Source organism: Carassius auratus, unplaced genomic scaffold, assembly GCF_003368295.1.
Source record: "Carassius auratus strain Wakin unplaced genomic scaffold, ASM336829v1 scaf_tig00215431, whole genome shotgun sequence".
In the NCBI taxonomy this organism is placed as follows: Eukaryota; Metazoa; Chordata; class Actinopteri; order Cypriniformes; family Cyprinidae; genus Carassius; species Carassius auratus.
This window is the reverse complement of record NW_020528086.1, coordinates 174,658-187,388: the sequence shown is the minus strand read 5'-3', so window position 1 is coordinate 187,388 and position 12,731 is coordinate 174,658. Positions and strand designations below refer to the sequence as shown.

Here is a 12,731-nt window from a genome sequence, read left to right as displayed (position 1 = left end):
TAAAGGCTGGGTACCCCCTGTGGGTGTCTCTTGAGAACGCCTCTAAAATATAATAAACTTCAGTAGAGGAGACCCTAATAACATAAATCTTTAATACTCATACACGTTGATTTATGTAGGCCTATATGGTTTTACAACTTGACTGAATGTATCTGTTACCGGGCTGATCTGCACCAGACACCGTCTGATCTTTATCACATATCCTGGTGCGTAAAGACGCCCTTTCATCTCGACGGGAGTAGATACGGCATTAACTTCATTTGTTTGAAATGCAAAGATTTTTAACAAACCCAAAATCAATGCCTTGATATCTGTGTAGCGTTTCTCCCGCAAAGTATTGCGAATCGTTTGCGTTTAAAAGTTATTTCATCTTACATTGGAAATCAAAGATCTTAATAAGTCAAAGTCTTAAATTAAAAATCTCATAAGTGTATATGTGTGTGTGTGTGTTTGTGTGTGTGTGTGTTGAGCCCCTGCATTGATGCTTGAAAATAAATGTAATTACAATAAATTTGAATCGTCCTATATTTATATATTAAAATATGTATAATAATCCTAACATATGAGCGGCCGGGGTTTTGGCAGTTAAATGACACAGCCTCCAGATGCTGACACGGTCACGTTTCGATGTTGAGATGACATCTCTTTCCTGCCATATTGTTAAACCGACTACTTTTAACTACATATGTCTGTTTTATTTACTAGATAACGCGACATAAACTTACAAACTGGACAGAAGGAAAGTGTGTTTGTGTGTGTTAATTGTCATAGCTTGAGAAATTAAGCTTGACAAAAAATAAAAGATCTATCAACGGCAATAGTCTAAATTTAGACCAGTCGTAGATTAATTAACTTAATACATTAAAAACAAATAATGTTTTTTCAATCCTGTTTTTTATTATTATTTTTTATTTTGTATTTTTAAGACTAAAAGTAAATAATAATTGCATAAAGCTACATCATTTAAAAAGTACAAACTGGTCTTATGTTTAAACGGATATAAAGTTTTCACTAATTAAGGACTGATGTCTATTTATTAAAAACTACTTAGTTTAATTATTTTAACATTTAAATCTATTTGATGTAGGTATCACGCCTACAGCAGGGCAGTCTCTAGCGCTGGAGGCGTGTTTTTTTTTCCGGAGCATTCCCCCGAGCCTCATTCTAAGTGTGTCTGCGGTGCTGTCAGGATCGCTCAACGGAGATGCCTTAACACTTTGCTGCGAGATCTATTTTCTTTCGTCTAACTCTCTGTCAGTAACAGTCTAGATTTAAAAAAATGTAGTTAGTGGTAAAGAATAGCATAGTTTTGACAAGTATCTTGTGCTGATGTTTTAAAGACGGGGTCCGATGTATTTTCTTTGAGATCCGCGTAATACCTACCTCTTTTTTCTTTTGTTTTAACTTTTTCTAACATCGTGAAAAATGCCAAGTTTTCTGGTTTGTATCGCCGCTTTACATTTGTTTCTTTTTTAGTTTGAGGTAAGGTATAAGTGATAAATGCTTTCTTTTCTAGCTGGTAACAAAACACCTTTTTAAATTGTAATGCTACAAGCTCTCACATCTTTTTTCGGCGTGTTGCTTAATGAAAACACATCTGATAGTTTTGACTTGTTTAGTTGTTATTTTTATTTGTTACAACTTTAACAACGTTTTACACTTTTCCAACTACGAGAACAATCATTACATCGTTTCCACTTCGTATGTGTGTATAACCTGTGTACAAACAGGTGTCCAGAACAGATGGCTTTTATGACCCTCATCAATCACATTTTTGACACAAGGTGTACTATATTCTCTCTCTGCTATATTTAGTAAAAAAAAATAATAATAATAATAATAATATTTAATGTTGTTAGAAAATGTGTAAATTAACATTGCATTGTTTATCATCTGCCTTTCATCAGCAGCTGCAATGTCTCTCAGCTGTATCAGTGCAGTCACTGTGACTCTGACTGATGGAGGTTTTTGTACGACTCTTTATCACTGTGTGAACACATGGCTACTACTGATCCAGTGTTCACTCTGACAGTAATAGTCTCCTGTATCTTCAGTCTGGACTCCACTGATGGTCAGAGTGAAATCACTTCCATAGCTTGATCCACTGCCACTGAATCTAGATGGAGTTCCTGACTTGAGGCTTCTTATGTAATAAATGAAATGTAACAGTCAGAAATCGGCTGACTGGTTTTACAGCTGATCGTAACAGTTTCTCCTTGATTGATGGATATTATTTCTGGATTCTGAGTCACTGTCACTTGTCCCCAGATCTCTGAAATAAGAGTTTGTATTTTATTCAGTGGTTATTGGACTGTACATAAGATGTGCGTAATGTTTAGTATAAAATATTTACCCTGAATGCAGAGCGTCAGAGTCCAGATGAGGATGATGAAGTTGTTCATTGTTGTTGTTGTGTCTCGTGTGATGATGAAGATTGTGTTCTGTTCTGCTCTCAGTCATGAAGCGTTAAACTCACAGCTCTATAAACACTCTCAGAGCACTGAAGCATGTGCTGACCATGCAAAAATGCTATTTCATGGATACTGAGTTTTTTACACTGTTAAAAAGTTGGATTCCCATGCTAAACATGGACAAAGTTTCAAAAATTAAGTTGTATGTTTGAAAGAGTATTTCTGTTCCAAAAATACTCCTTCCGGTTTGTCACAAGTTTCGGAAAGTTTTTTTCGAGTATGGCTCTGTGTGACGTTAGATGGAGCGGAATTTCCTTATATGGGTCCTAAGGGCACTTCTGCCAGAAGAGTGCACGCTCCCTTATAGCAGAGCACTGAGAGCACAACAGACATTCACTGATCAGAGCGAGAGCGTCGCAAAATGTCACAAAAGGAGTGTGTTTTTGGTTGCCAGGGCAAGACAACCCTGCACAGATTACCAAAAGAGAAACAGCATTAAGGGACCAGTGGATGGAGTTTATTTTTACAGAGCATCAACAGAGTTGTGCAAGTGTTTGTGTTTGTTCCCCTGCATTTCGAAGATGTTTGTTTTACAAATAAGGCCCATTTTGATGCCGGATTTGCACAACGTTTATTTCTTAAGGATATGCAGTCCCAACGAATGTACAGCTTAAAATAAAAAATAAAAAAAGACGACAAAGTGGAACTTAGTCATTTTCCAAAACCGCTAAGCAAATATATACAGTTTCAGTACATACCATATAGAGACATTGTTGCTGATGCTGCTCTTGTTAAATTTCAGCCTCTGGATCTGATTCTGGATCATAAATATACGCTGAATCTGACTGTTAGCCATGGTTTGTTTTGGATGATTTTTTCCTCACGGTAATGTCACACCTTCCAAACGCTCTCAACGCAAAAGCCTACTGGCGCTCGTGATTCTATAGCTCCGCCCAAACGTCACGCCTCCAGCCTGTCGTGTTTTTCCGGGAAAAATCGGTACAGTCTATCTTTCTCTTATGAATATAATAAAACTAAAGACTTTTTGGAGTTATGAAGGATGCAGTACTACTCTATAGGTACTCAAGATTAACAGGATATTGAGTGATACGAGCATTTCACCCCCCCTTTAATTACTCAGCCTCACATCGTTACAAACCTGTAAGACCTCCGTTCATCTTCAGAAACACAAATTTAAAACCATGTAGCTTAGAAAATATAAGCACAGACTCTCTCTTTCTCGTTCTAAGAAATGCCCATAACTTCATAAATACCAAACTTTCATCTGTGAATATTAAATATTAAATATATAAAATATTTAAACTATAGTGTTTTTCTTTCATTTTCCGTGACTGAAGCCATCAAATGTAACATTAGCGAGGCAAAACTGACGTCTATTTGCGAAAATGTGCTTTGATGCGCTTGTTTGATAACTTGTGGTTGAAGCGCCACTCAGTGGTCAAAAGCTGCAAATGCACTTTATGCCGCCGCCGCGGCGGTACCCATGGTGTTAAAAGAGGCGTTTTCGATGTCTACTTAGTGTAAATGGAAGATTTGAAATAGGCCTATAATTTGCCAGTTCAATAGGATCTAGTTTGGGTTTCTTAATAAGAGGTTTAATAACCACCAGCTTAAATGGTTTTGGGACCTGAACTAAAGATAACGACGAGTTAATAATATTGAAAAGTGGTTCTTTGTCTACAGGTAACAACTCTTTCAGCAATTTAGTGGGTACAGGATCTAATAAACATGTTGTTGGTTTAGATACAGTGATAAGTTTATTTAGCTCTTTCTGTTTTTGGTTTTGGTTATTTTCAGTGAGTTTGTGCATATGCTCGGCCCTGACTGATTTTAGAACCGGTCTATAGCTGGACATACTGTTTTTCCACGCAATTCTAATAACTTCCATGTTCGTTTTTTCTCCATTGGCTTTCAAGACTACGAGTTTCTTTCTTGAGAGAGAGTATTACTGTTATACCATGGCACAGTACATTTTTCTATAACCCTTTTCAATTTGATGGGGGCAACAGCTTCTAATGTATAAGAGAAAATAGTGCCCATGTTGCCAGTCATTTCATCTAGTTCATATGTATTTTTCGGTACAAAGTTGAAATTCTTTTAAGAATTCTGTATACGGCCCTGGTGGTCTATACACAGTAGCCAGAGCAAGAGATACATTAGATTTCTTTTGCATATCTGACAGTGTAACATTAAGCATAAGTGTTTCTAATTAGTCAAACCTGTATCCTGTTTTCTGAGTAACATTGAGAATATCACTATATATTGTTGCAGCACCTCCTCCACGACCAGCCTGATGGTGCTCATGCTTAAAACAGTAATTCGGTGGAGTAGACTCATTTAGACCAATATAATATTTTGGTTTTAGCCAGGTTTGAGTCAAGCAGAGTACATCAAAACTATTGTCTGTGATCATTTAATTTGCAATAACTGCTTTGGGTGTGAGTGATCTAATATTTATGAGTCCAAACATTAAAAATTGTTTTTGTTCATTTACTTTAGATTTTTCTGGTTTAATCATGATAAGATTTTTTTCTAGATCCTACATTAAATTTATATTTTGACCTCACTATTCGGGGAACAGACACAAGTCTTAATAGATTGGACAGCGCAAATACTTCTATCATTTGAGCGTGTAGAACAAGAGTTTCAAAGTGGCTTAGGCTATTGTGTGTAAGTTTTTTTTTTTTTCCCTACCACATGACAAACTAAAAACACTGTAAGAATTATATCTATAATTGCTTGTTTCAGCTGTACAAATTTTGTGCAGCATTTATTCTTATTTGTTTAATCTTCATTACAAACCTTGTTTGGTTTTATTTTGGATAACTGCATGTAAAACTAATTTATGTTGTAATGCATATGCAAAATGTGAATTACTATTAATAGTGTTTCAAGTGTTTAAGTGTATTATCAAGTGTTTGTGCGAAAATTATTAATGCGCATGCATGACAGGAAGACGCCCTCTTGAGTACGTGATTTTTTCCTGGTAATAAATTTACTTAAAATTGTGGTGACTCACATACATGAAGAATATTATCTACATAAAGCTTGAAATGTATTTTAAATGAATCAATTCAAAACGAAAGCATTATGCAATCTGTGAAGGTTGCATTTCTCTCTAAAGGCACGTCCATGTGGAGAGAGTCAGCACTGTGAATTTCATCTTGCAGCCGACAAGAAAACTTTTGTTTATTAATAAATATGTCTCCTTTTTCACAATTATTAGGCTACTTCTGCCTGTCCTTTGTGGCAAACTAAATTATTATGGATTATAGATGTAAAATTAATGGAAACCTGTGATTAGTTAAATAATGATAAATGAACGACTAGAAACTAGAAAAATCTTACGTGTGGCCAGAATTATTAAATACCCTGTAGGCATCTCTGTTAAAGTATTTAAAGCATTTATACGCGTTTGCATAAATTCCTCTTTCAGAATTCTTCACTGATTTTTCCTCTGAAACACAAAAACTAAAATTGAAATAAAATAGATATTTAATGTTTTGAGAATGGCCAACCCTTTTCTGCAGATATTGTGCTTCTGGTTCATGCATTGTAAATAGGCTACAAAAAATAATTATTAATAATAATAATAATAATAATAATGTCTCCAAAAACTCCCAAATGTTTTTGTGACATCTGTATCGCATGTGTATTCTCAAATATGCCATGCTGTTTTGTATTTATTTTGCAATTAAAGTCATTTTGATTGTCTACCGGTTCCCGCCTCCTTTTTCCCAATGATTATGAAGTTTGGAATGCATTACAAACATGTTCATAGATGGATACTTTACTGATGTCTAGACTCTGTTTGGGATTTGGAAAAACATAAAGAGATTGTTCAATATAATGGTAATGAATAAGCTACATTATATAAGAATTTATATTTCATAGTCTAAAAAATATTGTTTTGATGAAACCAAATAAAATTAACACAACAGTTTCCATATTTTTTTGTTAAGGCAGCTTCCTCTGAAATTAAGTAAAAATAACTAATAAGCTATATTGCGCGATACAGAAGTCAACATTTGAAGTGGATCCAAAATGAGAGTCCTATCTAAAAAATAAAAATAAAAAAACTCTCATAAGACACTGTCCATATGAAAGACCAAGAGATTCACACCTTTATATCTTAAATCAACTCCCACAAGCCATACATAACTACCCCCCAAAAAACCTCACAGCAGCCTTAATCTTTTTATTAATTATTTTCTTGCAGCTCATATTATTATATTCACAAGACCATAATAACAACAAAGTATCAATTGATAATTAATCATTAATTTCTATTATTATTTCTAAAATATTATTTGTGAACTTATTGTTTGCGGAAGGCTTTAAGACCAAGCGGAATCCGCTGCAGCTGCTCCCGCTTCACAGCGCGCGGGACTCACACAAACTGACCCAACATTTAGCTAGGCAGGAAAACATTCAGTCTGCTTAAAGGAAGATGTATTTCATTGTAAGTTAATGTTGTTAAACAGAGTTAAATAGAGAGAGAGAGAAAGAGAGAGAGAGAAAACATCATCCTCTGGAGATGAAGATTCGGCTGCGTTGCCTCCCTCGGGAGTGCCAGTGTTGACTGAGTCTGATCCCGAGCTGACAGCCATGCTTTACCGGACAGCTGAGAGTACCGGGCTTGAGTGGAATCCTCCACCCTTGTCTGAGCTGGGTTCCTGGGGGCTTGTGCTAATCGCCAGCACCCTCCGCTGGTTCCTTTCTTTCCGGGAGGGCACCAGGAAGTGACTAGTTCATGGAAGGCACCTTTAACTGCCCGAAACCGTTCTGGTGCTTCCTCCGCCTTCAATGCCCTCGATGACGGAGCGGCCAAGGGATATGCTGGGATTCCCCCAGTGGAGCATTCTGTTCCAATGCAACTGTGTCATTAGAGCACCTCCGCATGGTGTGGTGGTCCCAAGCTTCCCTCCAAAGTCTGTGAGTTCTCATCCATGCTTGTGGCCATGGCTCACAGAGCTGCGGGTCAGGCCGCTTCTGCCCTGCACGCCATGGCCGTCCTTCAAAACTACTAGGCCAAGCTCCTTAAAGTGCTGCACAGGGGCAGTGCTGACCCAGGGGTTTTGCAGGAGGCGCTCACCGCTACCAGCCTCGCTCTCCGGGTGAAGAAGGTTACTGCGCCTCCTGGGGTCAGGTGATGTCCACATTGGTGGTCCAGGAGCGCCACCTATGGCTAAACCTGGCAGACATGAGGGAGTCTAATCGAACTCAGCTCGAGAACGCATTGCCTTCTCATGCCCTCTTAGCCACTTGGAATCAGATGAGTGCTCGCACTCCGTCCCTACTAAGGGACGCTATAGCTCCCATGCCGCAGCTGTCTGTTCCACCTCGCTGCCCCACTGTGGGTATGCCTTTAGTTCCCTTGACCCCGCTGGATTGGTTTCTGGGAGCCTGGCTTGAGCTGCACAGGCCATCCCGATGGCTCATCCGAACGATCAGGAGACAAACACATTCACAAACACAGAGAAAACACACTGCAGCTCCAGCACTCTTGTGGCCTGCAGCATTCACAACATTTCAACAGGACTTTAAGAAGACAGGAGGAGTGCAGTATTTTATTTAGTTTACACTTTTCAAAATGTGACTCAAAATGTTATCTAATTCAACACCAGAACTGCTGAAATATTTATACAATATACAAACGACACAATCAATATATACATTTAAATTAGACCTCATAAATGAAACGTACTAAGAATGATGTCATTTCATTTTTATTTTCAATCATAAATATCTAATATTTTAGTAGATATATTCTCTTATATTTTTCTTTACAATTTTTCAAACAACTTAAACAACATTTACAATCTTGTAAGCTCAAAATAAATTATATCATAAGAAGAAGAAAATGCATTTTTGACTGTTTTAACATTTTCTTCTTACATATTTTGTATTATTAAATTATTATATTTTTTATACATAAGAATGAAAAAGACAGAACAATGATATATCATGACCAATTTGTACGTATTTTACCAGCTGGCTAATTCGTACAAGTTTGTACGACCTCACTCGTACGATTTTATACGATTTGTCTAAAGCCCAGTGACGGTTAGGTTTAGGGGCGGGGTTAGGTGTAGGTCATTCGTACAAATTCATACAAATTGTGCAATTCGGAACAAAAAACGTATCATTTGACAAAAATTGCATGAATTCGTACCAGTGTGGTCATACAAATTCGTACAAATAAAATCTGTACGAATTACCATGAGAGTGGGTTGGACAGACTTACCGAGCACCAGTTTAGTTCCTCCACCGAAAGTTTACCACAGCGATACAATTTAATGAAACACTGAAATAAAGTATGTGTCAGTTTATCATTGATGAACATTGTCATTGTTCATCATTGTCATCATTCATCATCGGTCTGAATTTATAATATGCTATATTTCTCATTCATTCTCTTGTTGTCTTCTGACTAACACTATTTTAAGGAAATGTATTTTATGATCAGTGACTCTAATAGCAGGGGACATTATCAGAAATTTGGCTAACATTCCGTAAAAGATTTTTAAATGTTTGAAAGAAAAAATGTAAATGTAATGTTTAAAACATTATCTAAAAATGTTTATAATTAAAAAAAAATCTTCCTATAACGTTACGTGTAAACAAAGCAAGAACATTTTTCCTGCAACATTTTTAGGATGTTTTGAGGATGTTGTTTAAGTAACAGATTATAAAATCAACTTAACAAAGATAGAACATTTTATACAGAGCATTTTGAGGATGTTTTGTGGATGTCATTGAGGTAACAGATTATGAAATGTTCTCAAAAACACATTGGCACAATGTTTCAATACAACAAATGAAGAACATACTCTCAGCTACATTAGCAGAACGTTCTAAGAACATCTTTGTGGTTTGAGGTAACGAAATGTTTTAATAAAATGTTCTTCTAATGTGACGATCTAAAAAAGACAGAACATTTTATCCGCAACATTTTGAGGATGTTGTTGATTAAACAGATTATAAAATGTTGTCCATAAAACATTGTGACAATGTTTCAAGATAACAAAATGAAGAACATTCTCTCAGCCACATTAGTAGAGCATTATTCGAACATCGAGGCTCAAGGTCATGAAATGTTTTAATAAAACATTCTACTAATATGACGGTTTAACGAAGAAAGAACATTTTACCTCTAACATTTGAGGATGATGTTCTGGTTATAATTATGCAATGTTGTCAAGAACACATTGGCACAATGTTTCAAGAAACAATGTTTTCAAACAATAATGTAGTGATTTAAAGCGCTCTCAACGAATGCGGTCGCATTTTCTCTCCCTCTCCTCACCCTTACCTTCCCTACTTTGCTCCTCTCATCTCGTCTATTTTCTTATACTTTGAGAGACTCATCCCGCACTGCTCTCTAAACAAAAAAATTCATGGATTTAATCAACTGGTCTCTCAACGCAATTGACACCATCTTCTCGACGAGAAGCTTGGGTTTGGGGGAACCTGAGTGCCCTGCTGGAACGTTCGCAGCTGACTACACGATGGACATGGGAGACATGACGGGTCGTGTGTCTGACGGCTCTTTCCGTGGAGGACATTGAAAGATATCTGTATATTCAGAACCATGATAACAGATCTTTTGCTGATTGGATTAGGTATTGTCCTTGTTTATCGAGGATTTCATAAAATGGTGACAGCTGTTTAAAGCCTCACAAGGCTGTCCGTCATGATTGAAGCAGTGGGGAGAGCGTTCGTTTCCCCTCTACCGACACTGGCCTCAGCCAAGGCCGCTGTTAGAATAACAACTTCCCCGGAAGAGCACTGCAGCAAGACGCTCTTGCGTTCCTCCCCCAACTCCACAGACACCTGCTGATTGTTGACTCTGTCTGGGACCTGATTAAGGCTGTCTTCATGGCAACTTGCTGTGTCACTATGACAATCTGCGGACTGAGGCACCTAGATTTGATGCAAGATGTGGCAGCTCTCCAGGTCAAATTTACAAACTCTAACATACAGTACAGACCGAAAGTTTGGAAACATTACTATTTTTAACGTTTTTGAAAGAGGTTTCTTCTGCTCATCAAGGCTGCATTTATTTGATTAAAAATACAGAAAAAACAGTAATATTGTGAAATATTATTACAACTTAAAATAATAGTTTTCTCTTTGAATATACTTTGAGTACTCCAGCCTTCAGTGTCACATGTAACATCCAGTCTATCACATGGTTATTTAGAAATCATTCTAATATTCTGATTTATTATGAGTGTTGGAAACAGTTCTGCTGTCTAACATATTTGATGAATAAAAGGTTAAAAAGAACTGCATTTATAAAAATCAAAAAATCTAATAATATATATTCTTAATAATAACACATCCTTGCTGAATAAAAGTATTGATTTTATTTTTAAAAAAAAGAAAGAAGAAAAAATACTGACCCGTAGTGTATATTGTTATTTAAAAAAATTTATATTTTAAAAACATAGCATCTTTTATTTTTATTTATTTTTTATTTTTTACTTTTTATTCACCAAAGTATCCTAAAAAGTATCACATGTTCTGAAAAAATATTAAGCAGCAGAACTGTTTCCAACTTTGTTAATGAATCATCATATTAGAATGATTTCTATAGGACCATGTGATAATGATCCTAAAAATTCAGCTTTGCATCACAGAAATAAATGATAATTTAAAGTATAATAAACAATAATTTAAAATTGTAATAATATATCACAATATTAAATTTTTTTCCTGTATTTTCGATCAAAAAAATGCAGGCTTGATGAGCAGAAGAAACTTAAAAATATATTATATATTTAATATATAAAAAATAGTAATGTTTCTGTACTATACATAAACATACAAATACGCACAGATATGCATTCACCAAAGAATTAGAAAAAATAAATCTCTTCTGGTGTTCAGTGATACGAGGGCAATGATTGAGTGTATACACAAAATTTGTGCGAGAGCAGAGCCAATTCAGAAAAGAAAAATGTATATATAAAAGCATACGTCCAGTTTTATGTGAGTGAAGGAAATCCACTTGCGAGTGGAGAGATTTGTGCTCATGCATTTCATGGATCATGTGTTTTACTGCCTATTTGTCAACTACCTTTGTTCACTTAGTGTGAAGTACTTCTTGTTTCACACTATTCACTCATTGCCTGCTGCTTCAAAATTTCTCATCATCAGCTGCAGTGTCTCTCAGCTGTATCAGTGCAGTCACTGTGACTCTGACTGACGGAGGTTTTTGTACGACTCTTTATCACTGTGTGAACATTACTGCTTCACTGTTGAAGTAGTGGTGACTCTGACAGTAATAATATCCTGTATCTTCAGTCTGGACTCCACTGATGGTCAAAGTAAAGTCAGTTTTGGATCCACTACCTCTAAATCTAGATGGAGTGTTTGATTCTCTTTGATTTCTAGAATGAATCAAGCGTTTAGCAGCTTCTCCAGATTTCTGCTGGTACCAGGCCATACAGTTATTTGAACCTACACATCCATTGCTCACTGCTGTGTTTGTTTTGCAGTTTATAGTGACTGATTCACCAATCTGAGCCATTTTTACAGAGGGAGTCTGAGTCACAGTCACCTGTCCACTGAAACCTGTTAGAAACATTGCAAGAGTTTAAAAACAGAATTTATGTGTAAATAATATCTCTTCATAATATCATAATTTTGTCAATATAACACTACCATGAAAACCTTGAGCAAACAGTGTGAGAGTCCAGATGAGGATGATGATGTTGTTCATTGTTGTTGTTGTGTCTTGTGTGATGATGAAGATTGTGTTCTGTTCTGCTCTCAGTCATGAAGTGTTAAACTCACAGCTCTATAAACACTCTCAGAGCACTGAAGCATGACCTGACAATGTAAAGTGACTCTCTCACCATTTGCTTGTAGATCATTCTCCCCAAAAAAAAAAGTTTCCAAAGCAATAAAAAGGCTTTGTAATGCTTTAGATTACATCCCGCAATATACAATTTAATATATATTTTTTTGTAATTATAGTGTACTTATTCAGGAGCTCTGTGTAGGTATAAGGGAATAATATGCTAAATTATTGGGGTGGGGGGGGGGGGGTAATAACCTGTAAAATTACAAATTATTTCTACTGTAAGTATTTTGAAACTACATGGTACCTATTCTAATATTACGTGGTATGTATGACCTAACAACAATCCTATACAGTATTGTTCAAAATAATAGCAGTACAATGTGACTAACCAGAATAATCAAGGTTTTTCGTATATTTTTTTATTGCTACGTGGCAAACAAGTTACCAGTAGGTTCAGTAGATTCTCAGAAAACAAATGAGACCCA

At 36.2% G+C, this 12,731-nt stretch overlaps 1 long non-coding RNA gene and 1 gene segment (V, D, J or C); both read right to left on the bottom strand.

The window, feature by feature from the left end:
• Positions 1-2,205: 2,205 nt before the first annotated feature.
• On the bottom strand, positions 2,206-2,439 carry LOC113094819 (uncharacterized). The gene is made up of 2 exons (XR_003288167.1): positions 2,354-2,439; positions 2,206-2,272 (listed from the first exon to the last, which is right to left on the bottom strand). It is a non-coding gene; the product is annotated as an uncharacterized LOC113094819 (long non-coding RNA).
• A 9,231-nt stretch (positions 2,440-11,670) lies between these two features.
• Positions 11,671-12,201, bottom strand: LOC113094821 (Ig kappa chain V region 3381-like). The segment is given in 2 exon segments: positions 11,671-12,014; positions 12,105-12,201. Coding segments are annotated over 2 exon segments (402 nt in total).
• Positions 12,202-12,731: the final 530 nt, after the last annotated feature.